Here is a 21,089-nt window from a genome sequence, read left to right as displayed (position 1 = left end):
GAGTGCGGGTACCTCTTTTTCTATTTGTCAAACGAAATATCTGACACACACATCCCTTCCTGCCAACTGCTCCAGCTGTGCATCCTGCCCTATTACTGACCCAGCCAACGACTTGTTTCTTGTGCTTGCTGGAGTAATCCATGGCCACAGTTTTGGAGCCATTATCAGGTCTTGAAAACAACAGCCCTCACTATTCAATGCGAAGACCAAAGCACTCACTCAGACTCCTACAAGACCTGGCACTTAAATGCAAAGTGTGTTTACGCTGTCCAGTTGCAACTCCTGCTGTAGTGCAGTGTTTGTTCAGGGAGTTGCCCCTTCACCTGCTGGCTGCTGAAATCCAACCCAGGGCTGTTGTGACAAGGCTGTTAGCAGATGGCCTCAATCCAGTTCCTAGTGGACAGATGTCCACCCCAAAACCCCTTACAAAATGGGGACTAACTGGTCCCTTTGTTGGCCGTCTCAGCAGAGAGGGTAAAAGACTGAATGGTCCTGGCCATCCACCCAGCTGGGGAGAGAGAGGGCATGGCCCCTTCAGGTCAGGGGCAGGGTGTTTGCATTGCTACACTCTGGACTGTCCCTGTCCTACGGACAAATAGACAAATTTGGGCAATAAAAAAATCGCCATATCCACTCGATAGCCGTAAGGGGACAGACCCTTGACCCAGGACTCCAAGGAAATGGGCATGGTTTAAAAACTGTGGCTCATTAAATTCTCTCTCCCTTTAAGCCCCATTTGCCTCTCCATTTCCCCCACTCTCAGCAGCTGTTGTCCTGGACTATCCCTCCCACCATTGCATCTTTCTCACTTCTGTTTTGTCTCCTGTTCCTGAAGCATCACTTCATTCCTTCCCTCTCAGCCCTTCCCATCACACCCTCTGGCTGATTCCGTTCTTGATGTTGCTGGCAACTGGACTGGCCAAGGCCTTCCATCCCAGTGGCACCAGCCCACATCCTAGAACTCACTCCAGCATGTGATATGGGCCATTGGTATTCACTGGAAATACAAAATCATCCCTAATCATCTTAGTCAGTCCTGTAAAATTCCATAGTATCAGCCAGTCTAATATAGACCCCAATAATCTGGTTTCAATTAAAGTGTCCTCCACAGCCAGCATGCTTATTCTTTGTCTCTATCACCTCTGATCAGTATATTCCATCGCTCTCCTCCCCCTGACCCATATGAGAGAGGCATGTGCACAGACTCGACGGGGAGAAGAAATCACATGTACAGTTTAAACTCTACTCGGCCCCTGAACTGAATGAAAGGAGCTACAGAAGAGAGTGTTTCCCTAAGCAGAAACCATAGGTGTGGAGCCTGATTGAAATGGAATGCTTAACGTTTAATGAGTGATTATAAACCTTCTGTGCCAAAGATCTGCAGCCCTTCCTCCCCTTGCCCTATACTGACACCTGCACCATGACAGCCCCACAAAAATCAGGAGCACTCACCATCCTCCAGGGTGTAGAGCTTTTGTGGGCTGTGCATCCTTGAGAAAGGATACTCGCCCTTGGAGAGAGAAGTGTTATTCCCATGATACTCACACTGCAATTCCCAAAGTGGGTGGGGAGACAAAACTTTAGTCACAGTGAAGAAATCTTAAGCTTCTGCCTAAACCATTGTCCTTTAGCACACTGCAGCGCTGGGGAAATGGATCCAAAGCATTTCATTCTAGAGCATTCATGAATGACAGGCATTGGAATGCAATGCTGCATCACAAACCATGGGCTGGGAAATGTTCTGTCACCAGAGCTGCAAAGTACAGTGCAGTAGAGAAATACGAGCCTAGAACCATAGGTGTGGAGGATAGTACGTGCTGAAAGAAAAGGAGTACTTGTGGCACCTTAGAGACTAACCAATTTATTTGAGCATGTGCTGAAGAACAGAGTGCTGAGTGCAATAGATGATGGCACAGCCTGATGCCAAGCCCCTCTAAGCATCACTTCTGCAGCACTTGGGAAGTGGTGTGACAACAAGCTGTGTTAACCTCAACAGGCCCCTCCACCTACCGTGCTGCAATTGGACCGCACTGGGCTTAGCGATGTATTCATGAGGGGGCGGAGAAGGGCTAGACTGTCTTCTACCACTGACACCAGGACACCCTGCAGAGCAGGCAAGTTTCACATCCTTACTGCTGCCTGCGTGAGCCTACTGGGCAGGCGCTGCTAGCTTTAAAAACAGCAGTTTCTCAAAACAGCAGCTTTGCAACGTAAACCAAACTTGCCCCGTTGTATCTGAGTGGACAACGCATCAGGGCACCAACACTCTGCCTCTGGCCATGAGTGGCTAAAACCCACGCCAGGCAGATATGGTGGCCCAAAAGCCCTTTCTTTCTCACAATACAGGGTGGTTTTCCAGTCCCTTCTCTTAAAGCACCACTAACTTGATCTGAGTTGCCCCAAGATACATCCACTTCCTATCAGCTCTCAAACTGCCTCTGCACAGAGCCCTCTGGAGACAATGAGGGATTCAGCCACTTGAGAATGGGGCAGAGTCAGTAGTTTGACTCTCATTCTAATACCATGGAGATGAACTTTGACCTGTAAGCAGACTTCCACCCCTTATTTACTTTTTTTAAAGCCAACATGTTTCACGGAGCTAGCACAACACCCCTCCTTACCAGCCTGCCTCCTCCCACACATTCCATGCTGCTCAACTTTGACCCTTCTTAATTACCTGCACTACCCAGGCAGATACCCCCACTACTCATCTATGCATCCCATTCCCACTGCTGAGCACCCAGCTTCTTCTTGGGGATCAAAACCACTCCGAAACGTGTAACTCAACTGAATGCTTCCAGCTGCGAAGCCCATATCCCAGGGCCTTGCCATGCTCCTTCATCCCTCCCTCTGCACCTCCTGCATCACAGTGCTCAGACCTGATTCTAGCCCTGCCAATGTGTTCAGCTCTAGGAACAAGTGTGTCCAGTGCATATCACGGTGACTCCATTGCCTCTTGTCGCAGGAAGTGTCTCTTATTCACTATCTGGATTCATGAAAAACTTAAACACACTGCGATGCCCCAGCCCACAGAGCCCTTATCACAACCAGCACCTGCAACAGAGTATCACCAGACAGGTGCCAGCAGCACTGAGAGAGATGGAAAGTACACTAGTTCCATGTGGTACCAACAGGAGGGGTCTGACTCCAGTGCAGTCCCTGGGCACGTACTGCTATGAAATCCATCCCTCAGGTGGGACATCGGATTGAAATGGAGCAGTTAAAGTTTAATGAGTGACTAAAAACCACCTATGCCAAAGATGTGCAGCCCTCCCTTCCCCTGCCCCATGGACATCAGGAGCACTCACCATCCTCCTGGCTGTGGAGATTCTGAGGGCTGCGCATGCTCTCGTCCTGACTGGGGCTCAAACTGGAGTTAAGATGCTGGTCAGCTGAGATCCATGTGGAGTCGTTCATATCAAAATCCTCGCTGCTCACCGATGTCTCATCCTAAAAGCAAACGGCAAAAGGGTTAAATCTGCTTTGGTTTTGAAGCTCCTGACCACATCCCTTTGGGGGTGCAGCAGCTCCTGCATCCCCAAAGAAACGTGTTCACCTCCTGGCATTCAGGGACTCTGAAAATAGCCCTTCCCAGCATGCTCTGGGCTAGGTAGCATTTCCCCTGCGGAGAGCACCAGTGCTCTGCTTCCTGTTTGAAGACGTGCCTGAGGAATGGCACAGTCTGTAATTGAGGACAATTAGAAAGAGCATGCATCCTGTAGGAGCGGATGGCTGAGCCCTGCAGTTTACCCTTTAATCTCCATCGACACTACAGTGTGTCCGTGGCAGATAAATGGCTCTGCAAGTGGCGTGGACAGGGTGTGACTTTCTTCAAATGGTTTCGAAAAGTATTAGACTGAACATTGTGTTTAAAAACAAAAAACGCACACCCAAACACCACCACCACCATTTCTCTAACCGAGCAGGAAGGGTCAGGCCAGATCAGCCACTGGTGAAAATCTGCAGACCAGTTCTGATTTCCATGGAGATATGCCCATACACAGCAGCAGGGGATATGCCTGTAGTGTGGACAGGGCCTAAGAACCTGCAGCCTAACGCTTAACCTCTGGTTTTCAGCATGAGACTAGGATCTTCGAAGGCTTCACAGGCCCTTGGATCTGCTTGCAGATTCCTGGGACTTTTCAGCAGGGCCAGGGCCAGAGATGCCAAAGAAGCCACAGTAACACCATGAAAGTGATGCAAATGGGACCTGAGGGGGAATAGCGAGCCCAGGCAAGATCCAGAAACATCTGTAGAACCCCAATTTTCTGGGTTCCTCTGCAGAAAGGGATGTCTAACCGCAGAGAGAAACCCATGGAGTTGGGTAAGCCAAGATGTGACCCGGAGGCTCTTCCACTCTCCGGTACAAGCATGTATGAACCACACGCAACACCACGATAGCGTGAAATGCACCCTTGCAATCTGTAGCAGGAGGGAGGCCTGCATTTTTTTAATTAATGCTCTACTCACTAGTCCTGCTGCTCTGAAAACTGCCAGCACTGAGGAGGGAACATGCCATTTCAGAAGCCATGGACACCTTCACTCAGCAATCCCACTGACTTTCCTATGGCATAGATTAAATTCCTCTCTCCCACTCCCACAGCTGCAAGGACATTCTTTCTCTTCCTCCTTTCTAACCTTTACTGTGCTTCAAGACACAGCCCTTGGATAGCTTCCAGAGCCAAAAGGTCAGCCACTGGATTTCAAAATCATCATCATTATAAAAGCAGCAGTGAGATTCTGAATGAAAGGAAGAGCTAAGGAACCACAGAGCTGGGCCTTCCAAGCAGAGGCCACAGCAACACACTGTAATGAAGGAAGCACTGATAACATGGGGATATGCAACGCATTTGCTGTAATGGTTCCTCTATCTGCCTTTTCTCTTGTTCCCTCCCAAAATAAGACCGAGACCCCATCAAAAGCTGTGGGCTGGAGACACTGAACACGTGCCCAGAGCCACTTTCTGCTTTAGCTACTATTGCCTTATATTTAAAACAACCTTTCACGGGCTTGTAGCCTCTCCATTTCCCTCCAGACCAATCCCCACTCCTCTTCCTTGCACCAAGTAAGTGCCCCTCCAACCAGCACCTGCACCTTTGTAAAGCTGCTCTGCCTCCGGCAGACTTTTTTTTAAATTGTGAACAAAATTCTGTAAGAACAGGTTTGACCTTTCTTCCTTCCTTGTCCCTGAAGAGCCATCTGCTCACTCAGGGCAGGAATTGCTGGGTTTAGCCTGCTCCCTCCCCCAACCCCCTCCTCACTGAGTTGTGCCTCAGAGGGAGTTTCCTGGAATTTATAGCTTCTGTACAGCCTCAGCTTGAACATTTGTAAAATCATACACTGGGCACAGCTACACAGGGAGGCTTCTACTAACCACACGTGCACTCTTGCACTAGAAGGACACGGGCACGCTCATGCTCACATGACAGTGCTAAAGCATGCCACTTCCAACCAAGCATGGACATACACGACTAGAACCCAGGCAGAAGCACACACATGCTTGGCCCAACAGGGGACACTCAGGGTAAACAGCACTTTTTCTTGGCATTTTGGCTAAGATCCATACAACTTTTCTCTGTCTTCATTTGCAATTCATGGTTATAACGTCATTTTTGACAAACGTGAACTGACATGGCTGGGGACAATAATGCCTATTCAATGTATGTGTCTATGACCTTAAATATTCTCTAAAAGTTTTAATCTGATTACCTATTATGAAACTAAGGGTATGCTGACACTGCAAAAAAAGAAAAAAACACCAACAACCCTGGGGCAGTGAGTGTCAGAGCCTGGGTCTACAGACCTAGATAGGCAGGGCTCTCACTCCAGCATTAAAAATAGCAGTGTAGATGTTCCTGGTTGGGCTCTGAGACCCACTCCCCTCCCTGGGCTTCAGAGCCTGGCTCTAGCCACAGCAGGAATGTCTACTCTGAGAACTGCTGAGGCTCTGAGAACTGCTGCCGTGTTTGTGTTGTGTTTTTTTTTTTTGTTTGTTTTTTCCCCCCCAGTATAGACATACCAAAAATATCCTCCTCTTACACATAGACTGAACTGGAAGGGGATCTTCCACTGCTAACATTATATATAGGTATAGAGAGAGACACCAACCGACCATCACCATGGTATCTGGGCATCCTTACAAAGCTTAACCTGGAACAGTGATCTTAATTGGACAGACTAAATGCCAAGGTCTCCTGCTGCTCACAGCTTTCCATCTGACCAGTCCACATCAAGAGAAGGACTGGGCCCAGAGTGCATCTTGCAGGGCTGAATGAAAATGGCCAGGCCCATGCTTAAGAAAATATCTTTAAGGTGCAAATTCTAGAGGAGACTGCCCTGTCTCAGCACCCACAAGCTCACCCATGGGATACTGGATTCTAGTACGTATGTACAGCTGTATGTTTATGCACACATGTACATAGAGCATCTTTCCTATCAGCGTATTGTGAAACGCTGGGTTACATATAAAATCCCCCTCAGTACAATATATTGGCCTGTTATCCAAAGCATTAATTTACCCGAGAGATATCGAGAGAGAAACTGACCCAGCTGTAAATGACTGAAGTCCAATAAGACTCAGGGCATGACTAGCAGTCTCTAATATGACCTATCAGCAAAAAGACCATGCTATTGAGGTGGAACCTTACAGAGGCAGGCGTCCTCCGCACCTTTTTCAGCCTGGACTCCAACTAGGAGAACAAGAGCATTTACATTTAAAGACTCCAGCAGGATTAAGTTCCTGGCAGCAGCGCCCCGTTTCTGCAGCATGCAGATCTAGCAGTGTGACCAGCAGCATGGCAGTACCCCATCAATACCACACATAAAGCCAGCAATGGGAACTGCCTCTTGGTAGTGTCCAATCAATACATCACCCAAAGCTAACTCGAAACAGTGTCCTATCACAACCACACACAATGGCTCCTGAAGTTCCTTACAGCAGCACCCACATAATGCTGCCCTTGGTGCTCTTCCAGTCTCTCTAAACTGCAACACAGCCCAGAGTCACGGATGTGAGAGGTAGCATCTTCCTTTGCTGCCTTGCTAACCCAGGTTCTGGCTTTAGCCATTTAAGATGCCCTTAGCAGTGTCCTGTCACTACTAGCTAGTACTACAACTGCCACCAGTGCAAACTTCCTCATCGGCGTATCCTGTCAAGCAAACAAGGCCCTGAGCTCTGTGACTTCCTTGCAATGCCCTATCAATGCCAGCAATGACTCCTGGCAGTGCCCTCCTTATGCCAGCGAAGATTCCAGTGATGCGAGACCCATCCAAACAATACCCTACAGCTTTTTTCCCCAGCTAGGACTCCACTGATAACTTACATTTCAGCTTGTATGAGAGGGATAATTTTTCTGGCTGCAGCACAAGAAGGCTTGTGCACCCAAATACAGCATGGTGTCAAAACTAATGAAACAAGCCAGTTCAAAACATCTGATGGAAAAATCCCCTCTAATTTTGCTCTGAATACCAATCCTGTGACTGGACAGAGGAGACGCTTATTGAAGCCTCATCAGATTAAGTGAAATTTTTGAACAGTAGCACCAGCTACAATTCAGAGCAATACGGTAAATATAATCTGCCCTTCCCCTCCCTTTCAGCCTGTGAGTCAGGCAGCTCATTCTTTTCCTCTCTGGATTCTCAGGAGAATTCTCTCCGCTAATTTCTTCTTTCCTGTAAACAAACTTCAAATGAAACTTTCATTAAAAAAAGAACACAGTCCATTACCACAGCCTGGCTCCAGATTTGCCTTCTCTTCACCCGTACCATGCCAGTCATGACACAGATGAAAGCGACAGCAGCTGCCCTAATCAGCGAGCACAATCTCTTTTTCTTTCTCTTGCTCCCTCCTTCCTAACCTAACCTTCCTTCCTCCCTCCCACTCCCTTATCCCTCCCCTTTCCAGCTCTCAGGAGAGATCTTCTCACACTGCAGTAAAGTTCTGTTGCTTCATTTCTAGTGTTCATGGGATTGAATGATTAGGGGTCATGAAATACTCGTGCAGCTCCTTTGCCTTTCAGAAAAGCGAGTGCCTGTCGAGTATATTCACAGGGCCACACCCAAATATCTGAACAAGGACTCCAGGTACAGCAAGGGACTTGGAAAAACATCACTACCACTCTCCTCCTCTCCAGTCCAATATTCACATCTGCTCTACAGATGGATTTGATCTAAACAGGTATTCTAGTTAGCAAAAGAAAATGCATGTGCAATATTAATACTTTGCACATCTATAGTACCTTCCATTCAAGAATCTTCAAGCACTTTATAAACATTTGTGAATTTTAAGCCCCACCATTTCTCTTTGAATTAGAGCAATAGTATTCCTATTTCAGAACTGAAGAAACTGAGTCACCAACAGCTGCAGTGATTAGCTGAAAACCTCAGAGTGAGTTGGTGGCAGATCCAGGAACAGAACCTAGATCGCAGAACTCCATCTTGTGCTTTAATCACCAGACAATGATTCCCTTTTTCATGAATAATCTTTTCTCCTCAGAACTTCTTAAAGAACAACCTTTCACACCACAGGCTGAAACTGAGCAGGGTAGGAAAGCTCTTCTTATAACCATGCCTTGTAAATATATGCAGGCGATATCAGTAACCGGCTTATTTTACAGGTAGGCTCAGTTTCTCTGGAACTGGTTTGCAAATGCCTCCAAAGTCAGTTACACCCTCTATATCACAATTTATTTTCCAGGATCTGAGAACTGTTGTTGCTGTGTTGCTTATTTTCTTTTTGAGGTTATCTGGTTTTATTTAGAAGTATATCCCTACTTTTTTGCATGACACACTACCCTGGCCTGTTTTTTCTGTGGACTCCAGAAACCAAAATCTAGGGTGGTGATTTCAGAGTAGCAGCCGTCTTAGTCTGTATTCGCAAAAAGAAAATTTCAACGGAAATACCAATTGCTCCACCTCGCTCAGACAGGTGACAAGCACAGTCACCATTTGCCGGTGTTAGTTTTACAATGGAGTCAGCCACCTTTTTTAGAACCAACTCCATGTGGCATAGTTGCCTGCCCTTGTAGCTGCTTTACCTGTACGCAGCAGCAATTTGGGAGAATGCTACCACAATATTGTCTTGAAGGACGGCACCTCCCGCTGGCCCCCTTGAAGGTAGTATCAGTCTGGGGGAATACCCTACCAAAAGGGTAGCCTCATCTCCATGTCAGCAAGTGTTAAACACAGTCTTCTGAGCATGCCAAGAAGGTACTGAACCACATCTGACCTTAACTTAACCACTTCAGTTCACAGAAAGGCTTAATAATGGAGGATAAAACTCCTCAGGTCAAAGGCACTGGATATTGTAGCAGCCAAATAATGCACCACAGAGCCCAACAAAGCTAAAGCATTGCTGATTCAATTCAGTTTTAGAGTTAGGAATCCATGAGATCTGGTACCTATTTCTATACATTACAAACCAACACTATATTATGGATGCCTTTCCTATCAGGTTGACTAGAGTTCTTACTTATAGTAAATCCTGTTACACCCTAGAAGAGAATGATCTTGTGTGATAGAGTAAGGGGAAAGAAGCTGCTTAGCCCTTGCTAGGACATGGAAAAAATAAGAATTCATTCTTACTAGTTCACCAAATCAGGTGAGATGAGACCTAGCTGAATATTTTACATGACCAGGGAATATTCATGAGCTCTGTTGTCTTATATTTTCCCTCCTTCCTAAGATCTTTCTTTTCTTCTGGGAAAAAGACCCCAAAAGAGACTGTTACTAAACAGCACATGCACATTCCAGATGTCATTACCCAAGGCAAGGAGGAGCAGGCATTCTTCCAACCGATTCTGAATGTCTGCCCTCCGGGCTGGGTGGAATCTTCAGGTGCTCTTGCTGTTCATTTGGGAGGTGCTGAACAAAGGGTATAGGACAGTGGTTGTCAACCTGAGGTCCACAGGCCCCTGTGGATCCGCAGACTATGTCTAAGATTTCCAAAGAAGTCTGCATCTCCATTTGAAAATGTTTAGGGATCTGCAAATGAAAACAGGTTGAAAAACTGCTACTGTAGGATACTGAGGGGGAAAGTGTGAATTTTCCAAGCAACTACAGCTACGGCCAGGTACTATTAACGTGTTATATGTCTGAATACTCTGTTTAAGGTGCAAGTCTTCAATCCACCTTCATGCAAACAGATCTTGGTCAAAATCAAACAAGCATTTGATTTTATATGAAAGGACACGATTAAACCTCCTAGCCCATAAATTGCTCAGAATGAAAGGATACTTTAGTCTTCCATGGACACAGTAAAAAATTATCAAAAATGTGACTGTCTGAGTATATAGATATTAAGAGATGTTGCCAGGTCCAATCTAGACCCAAATTGAAAGTTTTGTGAAAACATATTTTTGCACGACATATAATCAATAGGAACATTTTGGTCAATATATTTTCATAGCAGTAGCAAACAGTGCAAGAACAGACTCTAACAATCCTTCCCCCACCCCACCTCTAGTTTCCCACCAAGGGACTATTGGATTAATGCCTGAAAATGTAGAAATGAAACTGGCTAGAAACTATGAACAACTGAAATTGACTAGCCTGTTTCCTTTGTATAATATGAGCTAAATACAGAAAAATAACCAAACTGCCTAAAGAGTGAAAAGGCTGTTTATTTGTTTGTAAGATTATTGCCAATGTAGTGTCTACGCACACAGGTGGGGCTCAGATCTATGCAGTGTGAAATGTGAACTCTGAAAGGAAGGAAGTTTCATTTTTTCCATTTATACTCATCCAAATATATGTAAATAAATAGATCAGTAAGGCAAATCCGTCTGATCATGTGTGTAAATAGCTCCAGCCCTGGTAGGCAGGGGTTTCAGCATGAAGCAGGGATTGACCCATAAGTAGGGCTTTACCTCTAGGAAGAAAGCTATTTCCAGCACAATCCCTCACCAGAAATGGGAGGAAAATAAGGCGCAGAGCCAGCGAAATGTTAAAGCCCTGAGCCCCTTCTAGGTGCAGCGTGATATTATTCTCGTGCCCTGTGCACCAGGGAAAGGGAAAATCGATGTTTCAGGGAGGGAGAAAGGTTCCCTGTGAATTAATGGGTCTGTAGCTTCCCCCATTGATCTGCCTCCTCCCACTTTCTTTCTGCGCTTTTGTGCTCTTCCGGGGAAGGGGGAGGCCGCTCTCCCGATAAGGGAAGGACGCTCTAACCTTAACCTTTCTCCAGGAATAATGCTAATTAGAGACGCTAATGAGAACTTCCCGGGAAAGCGGAGCAGGGAGGGAGGAGCAGCCACCGCCAGCCGGGTTCGGTTTGAAACCGGGGGAGATGGAATCAGAACGCAGAGGGGGAGTTTAAAAAACGGCGAAATCTCTTCCCCCCCCCCCCCCGGCACAAACGGGACCACGCTCTCTGCACGCCCCGATGCCGAGCGGTGCGCACGGAACCCCGCGGAACCCCGCACCCGGCACAGGACACTCGCCCCGCAACCACAGCCGTCCTCCGCAATTCCCCCTTGCACCCCGCTAGGCAACCCCTCCCCCCAGCAATGCATTACGGTGCAGGGTGCACCCCCCCCAAAACACCCCTTCCCATGCAACCCCCTCAACACATGGCACCCGCCATGAAATCCTTGATCCCCAACATCCAACCCTTCCTGCTAAGCCCTGGCCACCACCTAACCAGGGCTCACCCCCTCACCATCAGCCCGGTCCAGCCCTAGCCCCGTCCAGCCCCCAACGACCTGGGCACATGCACCCAAACAACCCCAGTGACCTGAGCTTAGGCCCCCAACGTACCCCAACAAACTTCCTCCATCATCCAACCCCAGTGACCTGTGCCAACAACCCCCCAACACCATGCGCGCACCCCAACAAACTCGCTGCAACTCACGCTAATGAGCTGCGTCCCCCTCCACTCAAACACCATCCACCCCACTGACCTGCCTGCACCTCCAACCCCACAGAGAAGTGGGCAACCTTCAACTAGCACCATCCAACCCCCCCCCATGAGCTGTGTGCGCCTCCCAACAAACCTCTCCAACTCCCAGTGACCTGTGTGCCCCCCAAACTCCCAGTGATCGCTGCCCCCCAACAAACTCCAGCTCCCAGTGCCCCTGTGCACCCCAAACTAACCCCTCCAACGCCTAGTGACCCCTGTGCACCCCAAACTAACCCCTCCAATTTCCAGTGACCCCTGCAACCCCAACAAACTCCTCAACTCCGTGACCCCTGTGCACCCCGAACTAACCCCTCCAGCTCCCAGTGACCCCTGTGCACTCCCCCAAACCCCTCCAACTCCCGGTGATCTGTGTGCACCTCCCAACAAACCCTCCAACTCCCCGTGCCCTGTGTGCACCCCAAACTCCCAGTGACCCCCTGCACCCCCAACAAACTCGCTCCAACCCACCCCTAGCGCCCCCACCCCCCCCAACACCCACCCGCGCCCGCTGTGCCCCCCAACCCCGCTTTGCCCCGCGGGCCAGGTGGCCCGGAACACCGCCTGCCCCCCAGCCGCCGGGGCGCCCCCCGCGGGCCCGGGCAGGGGGCAGTTGTGTCCCCCGCCCAGCCCGAGGGTACCGAGATAAACACCCCGGCCCCGCACGGGGACGCGGCGGCCGCCGGAGCCCCGCACAGCCCGGCCCCCTCTCCCCGGCCCCGCGGCTCAACGGCCCCCGCCCGCCGCGGGGAGCCGGGCCCGGTGCCTACCTGCTGCGGGGCCGGGGCCGCGCCTGGGGCCTGCCGGCCTGCGCCAGCCCGGCGGCTCGGTGCGGGGACGGGAGGGGACGCTGGCCCGGCCGCGCTCCGGAGCGGCTGACAACCAGCTGCTGCCCGCCGAGAGGGGCTGGCGCTGCGGAGCGCGTCACTCCCGGCCCGGGGGGAGCGGGGGGCGCGGGGGGAGTGACACGCGGCGGGGGGGGCACGGGGGTGAAGAGAGGGAAGCGCTGCAGGGACAGACGGACGGACACGGGGGGTGACACGCGTCGGGGGGGTTCTGGGGTGAAGAGAGGGAAGCGCTGCAGGGACAGACGGACGGACACGGGGGGGGGCTGACCCAGGGTGGGGGGGGTTCTGGGGTGAAGAGAGGGAAGCGCTGCAGGGACAGACGGACACGGGGGGGGGCTGACCCAGGGTGGGGGGGGCTCTGGGGTGAAGAGAGGGAAGCGCTGCAGGGACAGACGGACGGACACGGCGGGTGACACGCAGCGGGGGGGCATGGGGTGAAGAGAGGGAAGCGCTGCAGGGACAGACGGACACGGGGGGGGGGTGACCCAGGGCGGGGGGGGGCTCTGGGGTGAAGAGAGGGAAGCGCTGCAGGGACAGTCGGACACGGGGGGGGGGGTGACCCAGGGCGGGGGGGAGGCTCTGGGGTGAAGAGAGGGAAGCGCTGCAGAGACAGACGGACGGACACGGCGGGTGACACGCAGCGGGGGGGCATGGGGTGAAGAGAGGGAAGCGCTGCAGGGACAGTCGGACACGGGGGGGGGTGACCCAGGGCGGGGGGGGCTCTGGGGTGAAGAGAGGGAAGCGCTGCAGGGACAGACGGACGGACACGGGGGGGGTTACACACACTGCTGAGGAGGAAGCACAGGCGGGCTGGACGGGGTGAGCCCCACTGTGCATGTGGGGCCGGGGGGGGGCAGGGAGTGACCCGGGGGGTGGGACAGACACACATCGCCGGGGGCGGGACAGCGGCGCGCTCACACTGTGGGGGGACGCAGAGAGACAGGCGCGGGGTGGAGAGTGGGTGTGGGGAGGAGCAGACTGAGCCCATCCATTTTCTAACGGGAGAGACAGTCAGCCTGGGCACGGTCGGCTGTGAGAGCCTAGGACTGCCATCCTAGAGGACAGGCAGTGTCAGAGAGAAATGCTGTAGTTTGGGGGGAACACAGCTCCTGAACAGGCAGCGTAAGACACACACAGCGTGAGACTGTGCCGGGAGAGATACAATAACCGGGGAGAGGCTCTGTGCCGAGAGAGACACAGCAATAGTGGGGGGAGGGCACAGCTGCCCAGACTTGGACAATAACACTGGGAAAGGGCCAGCGGGAGGGGGCTGGCCAGTGAGAAACAGTAACACTGAAGTACCTGCTACCTGTTAAGTATTGTTATTCAGGAGGAAATACAGTAGTACAGTCGGGAAGAGTGTGCTACACAGAGACACTGTAACCATGGAAAAATACAAAGCAGCAATGAGAGACATTCCAACAGCCATGCTACACAGAGGGGGGTGTGCTCAGGGCAACGTCATTCTATAGAAAATTACGTGGTATAATCTTGTGAACCAACCATGCTCTGCTCTCCCAGTCTCTTTGGTACCCAACCTTCCCCCCTGCAATCTCCATCTCTTTTGGTTGTCCTGCAAACCACCAGAAAGGGCTCCCCGCGTTACTGGGGTCCATGGATCCAGTCAGATAAACTCTGACCAAAGTAACATATTACATCAGGGGAGTTTGAAAACTTGTAGGTGAAGTGAGAAATCTAGGGTTCGATAAAGAACTTAACAATGGCCATACTGGGTCAGACCAAAGGTCCATCTAGCCCAGTAGCCTCTCTTCCGACAGTGGCCAGTGCCAGGTGCCCCAGAGGGAATGAACAGAACAGGTAATCATCAAGTGATCCATCCCGTCGCCCATTCCGAGCTTCTGGCAAACAGAGGCTAGGGACACCATTCACTGCCTATGTTCGTCAAGCTAAGTGATCCTGGGGACAAAATCAGCCATGAGCAATGGTACACCAGGGCAAGCTATCATTGCAATGGAGGAACCTGGAGCAGGCAGTCACAGCCCTGTGAGTGGGCAGGACCAGGGAATCCATCCAGGGGATGCAATGATCCAGTGTATCTCCCATGCTGCCTCTACCTATTAGGTCCCTGCTGGAATGTAAAGCTGCCCTCCCTTTGTGGAGGGCAATGGGGATACTACAACTTGTATGTCCCCTACTGAGTCCCCTCTGGGATACTGCTGCCCCCACACGCGCAGCAATGTTGGGGGGGTGGGGCGAGGGGAGGATGTGGATATAGCAACCCCTTAGTTTGCAAGGAACAGAATGATTCACATCACTTTTTAAATGTACAATCTCAATTGTAGCAGTTCCTCAGGGAAGAGACCTTGATGCAGAAACAGCCTGTCACTTGCAGGTCTCAATTGTACTTCACAGGCCTTGCACTGGGTGTATGTAGCCACAGTGCCCCACCACAGCTCTGGGAGAGGTTGTGTCTCAGGGAGAGCACTGCTGCCCCACCATGCCTTAGGATGCTGAAGTGTGTCCTTCTCCCCACCTACAGTCTCCCTTTACATAACACGAGAACCAGACGTCACCCAATGAAATGAACGGGCAGCAGATTTAAAACAAAAGGAAGCACTTCTTCACACAGTGCACAGTCAACCTCTGGAACTCGTTTCCAGGGGATGTTGCGAAACCCAAAAATATAACTGGGTTCAAAAATTAATTAGGTAAGTTCCATGGCTATTAGGCAAGATGGTCAGGGATGCAACCCCATGTTCTGGGTGACCCTAACCCTCCAACTGCCAGATGCTGGGACTGGACGATGGGATGGATCACTCGATAATTGCTTGTTCTGTTCATTCCCTCTGAAGCACCTGGCTTTGGCCACTATCAGAAGACAGGATACTGGACTAGATGGACCATAGGTTGAACCCAGTATGGCCGTTCTTATGTTTGTTGCCCCTCAGGCAGGATTCTAACTGACCCAGGCCAGGGATCCATTAGTTATTTTGAGACTGGCGCCTTGTGCTCCAGAATCTCAGCTTTCCTTTTTTATTTTTTGAAGTCTTCAGCTGTTATGGTTGAGAAGAAATCCTTAAAAACTTGACCCAAGTGTGGTGATGTCTGGCTGAGTCTGCAGACAGCCCATAGCACACTGAGAGGTATGAATGGCTACATTATTCTCAGTGGAGTGTTAACACCGATGCCCAGGTATGATGATTTATATTTCAACATTAACTATTTCACTGCTGAGCAAAGCATGTCAGAAAGGAGAGAGACGAGCTTATTATGAAGATCTCCACAATCTACTGACGACTCTTTTTGGCCCCCATTTCCAAGGGCGGGTAAAATGGGTGAATTTGGTAAAATGAATACCCACCCTTTGCATGAGCAAAACCCTGCATTTGTGCATACCAATGGCGTGTCCACGCACACAAAGGGTAGATGCACGTACAGTTCCCCATTGTTGCATTCTGCAGGTACAATGATCTCAAATTAGGGCTGTTGATTAATCGCAGTTAACTCACGCGATTAACTAAAAAAAATTAATCGTGATTAAAAAAATTAATGGTAATTAATTGCACTTTTAATCACACTGTTAAACAATAGAATACCAATTTACATTTATTAAATATTTAAATAAATGGCATTCTATTATTGTTTAACAGTGTGATTAATCACGATTAATTTTTTTAATCACTTGACAGCCCTAGTTCACATGCATCTCACATGGTCCTCAAACAAATATTTGAGATTGTCTCTGGTCATATGAGAACTCCTCTTTCATACCAAACCTTAATCTGGGGCCTAAACTAGCTGAAAATGGGTAAAACTTTCAAAACACCTATGTGATTTAGGAGTTCAAATCCCCATGAGATTTAGACTCCTAAGTGAATTAGGCATTTATCAAATTTTATCTAATGTATCTTTCGTAGCTATTTCTGGATCCAGGGGGAAGGGGCAGACAGTTTGATACAGGTTCAGTAACAATAATCCCTGTAGTAGTAAGGACCAGGAGTTAGTTTTTAAAGGATTTTTTAAAAAGGAAATAAGTAAAATTGTAATAATTAAAAATATTATTTCACATTCCTTCCTTCTCCCACTCCTTTGTGACTTGTTCATTCAGGCCCAGCAGCTGAAAGCTATTTCACATGGGCACAAGAAGCCACCCGTGCAGAAACCCTGGGGCTCCCCACTGGGGTTCTCTTGCCTGGAACAGCCTGTAGCATGGGAGCCCTAGCAAAAGTTCTTCCCAACAGGAGCTGCGTTGTGCTTTTTGTCTGTAAAGCACCTAGCACACTTGTGGGTGTATATGTGCATACTAAATAATACACTGACTACATCTTTCATAGTTTCCCATGGCAAAGTTCCACAAGAACTACCACGGCAGCTCTCAAATGAAGGTACAAACTACACAGCAGCTTCATTTAACAGATATGTTTGTTGATTAATATCAGTCCTGCATCTAGTGACTAGTGCAAAAGACTGAGAGCTAGGAGGATCTTAATTCTCATCCCAGAGCAGTCACTGACTCACTGAGCAATCTTGGGCAAGTCACTTGATGCCCTTTTGCCTCTGGCTAAGCAGGCTAAATGAAAAGATGGACCTTACTGCATTAGATTCTACATCACTACCGAACCCTCCTAGAGAATTAGCTTTAAAAAATGCAAACCTTTTATGAATGAAGCCAGTAAGGAAAAAGGGGTGAGAGTGTCACTGGAAAGCAAGTTGCTGAGAGACAGCCATAGTCAAAGAATACTAGCAGGATAATCTATTTTCACATCATCCTTTTGGCAGTCCATAGCTTAGGGAAGTCAGGAAATAGAGAGAGAGAAGATCCGTGAAACTTTTCTGTGGGCTGCATCATGTACTTTAGCTTGTTCACCCTTAGTTATAATTCCATCTTTCTTTAAAAATAAGAGTTATTAATCAGTGGCATAGGCATAAATAAAATCCTCAGTTCTAGGAGCTAAAATAAAGAGATACAAAGGAAATGCAGCTTCATCCTCTAGGGCGTAAACTAATCACCATCATCTGAAAGAGGAGAGAAAGGATTGTTTTGGGGTGAGGTTGCCTTCTTTGGAAGTAACAGGTATTGGGCACTTCCAAAGTCTCAGCACTAGGGTCTGAGTAAATATGGAAATTCCAAGTCCCTCTGTCTCCTATCAATTTCACTCTGAGTATTAATGCACACCACCTGGTGGTATGTTTACACTGTGATAAGGACTGACACGGATAGAAGGACTCTTAAATGCTGCCGCATATTTCTTGGCCACAGAAAATAGAATCAAGTAGTTTCAACACAGTAGCTATTAGAAGGTACGGAACTGAATCATTTAAGGCCAAAATTTTAGCCAGTCCAAAGCCACATTCTGGTTTTGAATGTTCCCATTTGTAAGCACAACTTATTACACAAAAGTGGCTGCACAGTTGTTTTGTACATGTATATAAGATCATTTGGTGCTGTGACAGGGTCAGGCCAGATGGCTACAGGAGAGTAATAGAAGGCAGATATATGAGCCCCAGGTTAAGTAGGTCCCTTTTCCCCGGGTAAGGTAACAGGGAAGGTTCCAGAACAATCAGGAACCTTCTGGAGACAATTAAGACAGGCTGATTAGAATACCTGCAGCCAATCAAGAAGCTGCTACAATCAATTAAGGCAGGCTAATCAGGGCACCTGGGTTTTAAAAAGGAGCTCACTTCAGTTTGTGGTGTGCGTGTGAGGAGCTGGAAACAAGAGGCACTAGGAGCTGAGAGTGAGAACTCGGACTGTTGGAGAACTGAGGTGTACAAGCATTATCAGACACCAGGAGGAAGATCCTATGGTGAGGATAAAGAAGGTGTTGGGAGGAGGCCATGGGGAAGTAGCCCAGGGAGTTGTAGCTGTCGCACAGCTGTTCCAGGAGGCACTCTAGTCAGCTGCATTCCACAGGGCCCTGGCTGGAACCCAGAGTAGATGGCGGGCCCGGGTTCCCCCCAAATCCTCACAACTCCTGGTCAGACACAGGAGGAGTCGACCTGGACTGTGGGTTCAGAAAAATGGCCAAACTGAGGGCTGCTGTGAAGCTCCAAGGCAAGCAAATCCGCCAATAAGCACAAGACCCACCAAGGTAGAGCAGGAACTTTGTCACAGTGCTTAAATTTCATGGCGTGTGCTACTGAACCTGGTGCAAGCCTACTTTAGTGGGTTTAATAGATGCACATGCAAAAGTGAGTGTGGAAATTCAAAGATCAGGGTTAAAAAGCAGAACATTAGAGTCTCGTCTTCTTTAATACTTTGCACTTTTAAACCACTTCCATGCAAGGCTCTCAAAGAGCTTTACAAGCATTAGTGAATTTGGCTTCACAATCCCTCTCTGAGGTTTTGTTATCTGCATTTTAGAGATGGTGAAACTGAAATATACAGAATTTATCTGACTTTACCAAGATCACATTGCAAGTCTGTGGCTGAGCTGGATACAGAGCCTACATAGATTTATTGGCTATGAAGCATTTTGCATGTACTGGACACACTGCATTAGATACATTAAGTCCATTGTATGGAAAAAATACCATATAATAAAAAATAAGCTGTGTTGTAATTTTGCAGCATCACATCTTTACAGATTTGTTGATTCTTGTGGAAGGCTTTTTTATATACTCACTAAACAGGTTGATATCTGAACTTGTTTAGGATTTTATTGGGGGGAGAAGTTACATGAAGCTTGTCATTCTACTGGGAAGAGTCACTATCCTGACGACAGCAGACTGAACACATTCAGTCATTTGATTAACATGTGGTTCACAATGGTCAGGAAGAAATGTAAATTAATAAAGACAGAAGTATATTAATTTTGGAGGAATACTGACACCACTTATTCAGTGTGCTCAGTTCCAGGCTAAAGCGAGTGGGCCATATTAGCGGTGTGCCAGTAGTTAATATGCACCAGACACTAGGAGTGTGTTCACTTGCACTGACAATACTTTGCACTTCTGCATATCTCCAAGCACTTTACCAAAAACAATTAAGAAAGCTGCACAACATTACAGTGAGGAAGGGAGCTGCCCAAATCTTAACAACCGGTTCCCTCCTCACCCCATGAGGGGGTCGTGGCCCGCTCCCCAGGACTCCTGCCCCATCCAACTCCCGTGTTCCTTGACAGCCCCCCCGGCACCCCTGCCCCATCCACCCCCCTCCCCATCTGCCCCCAGAATCGGGCAGGAGGGTCTCGTGGGCCACCATAGTGGGTGCCCACCGCACCCCGCCCCTAAGAGCCAGAGGCACCTGCCGGGAGGCGAGGTGGGGAGTCCCGGCGGTGCTTACCTGGGGCAGCTCCCAGGAAGCATCCAGCAGGTCCCTCTGGCTCCTAGAGGTGGGGTAGCATAACTAGGGGGGGAGCAGGGGGAGCAGCCACTCCCCCCACCGATCACATCAAAAGTGGCGCCTTAGGCACCGACCCCCTGGGTGCTCCAGGACTGGAGCACCCACGGGGAGAATTTGGTGGGGGCAGAGCACCCACCGGCAGCTCCCTGCCTCGCGCCCGGCCCCAGCTCACCTCCGCTCCTCCTCTGCCTCCTCCCCTGAACATGCTGCCCCGCTCTGCTTCTCCGCTCTCCCCCCCCGCCCCCAGTTTCCCGTGAATCAGCTGTTTGCGTGGGAAGCCTGGGAGGGCTGAGAGGCAGGCAGTGGCTTTGCGCTCAGGCCCAGGGAGGTGGAGGTGAGCTGGGGCGGGTAGCAGTTCCCCTGCGGCACCCCACTCCACCCCACCCCCGGGTTACCTGCTGAGGCGTGGGCGGCCCTCCTCGCCCCCCCCTCCCGCCCCAGCTCCCCTCTGCTCCGCCTCCGCCTCCCTGGGCCTGAGCGCAAAGCTGCCGCTTGCTTCTCAGCCCTCCCAGGCTTCCCGGCAAAGAGCTGATTCATGGGAAGCCGGGGGGGGCGGAGAAGCAGAGCGGGGCGGTGCGTTCAGGGGAGGAGGCGGAGGTGAGGTGAGCTGGGACCGGGCAAGGAGCTGCCGGTGGGTGCTCTGCACCCACCAAATTTTCCCCGTGGGTGCTCCAGCCCCGGAGCACCCATGGAGGTGGTGCCTAAGGCGCAACTTTTGGCCAGTTGTTAAATTTAGAAGACCTTTTAGAACCGGTTGTCCCTCTAAAAGGGCTTCTAAATTTAACAACCGGTTTCAGCGAACCGCTGCGAACCGGCTCCAGCTCACCACTGGGTACCAGATAGCTCGGGACCGGCCTCTCTTGGCACCGCAGCTGCCTCTCAGGGAACACAGAGCTGTTTAGCAGCACACAGCAACACTACACAATAGTTTGGGACAGGAAATAAAGAATATTATGTTCAACTAAAAACACAGGAGTTTAGGGAGGTAGACTGTAATTTGGCCAAGGCACCAGGGTTAATACCTTTATTCTTACATAAAGTG

The 21,089-nt window shown here is 49.7% G+C and overlaps 1 protein-coding gene across 2 annotated transcripts in view; it reads right to left on the bottom strand.

Annotated features, from left to right (window-relative positions):
* Positions 1–21,089, bottom strand: part of NOL4L (nucleolar protein 4 like) — a 97,092-nt gene that overhangs the window by 27,235 nt on the left and 48,768 nt on the right. Inside the window, exons 1-2 of one of the 2 annotated variants that reach the window (XM_074969742.1) lie at positions 12,664–12,740; positions 3,309–3,450 (exon numbers count right to left, since the gene is read on the bottom strand). In XM_074969742.1, the coding sequence (XP_074825843.1) occupies positions 3,309–3,417 (109 nt within the window). In that variant the 5' untranslated portion in view covers positions 3,418–3,450; positions 12,664–12,740. Of the gene's footprint in view, positions 1–3,308; positions 3,451–12,663; positions 12,741–21,089 lie in introns of those variants that run through there. The other variant, XM_074969741.1, reaches the window with a different exon arrangement.

This window comes from Natator depressus, chromosome 13 (assembly GCF_965152275.1).
Source record: "Natator depressus isolate rNatDep1 chromosome 13, rNatDep2.hap1, whole genome shotgun sequence".
NCBI lineage: Eukaryota > Metazoa > Chordata > Testudines > Cheloniidae > Natator > Natator depressus.
Note: the sequence above shows the minus strand (reverse complement) of the source record. Positions and strands in the feature narration are given on the sequence as shown.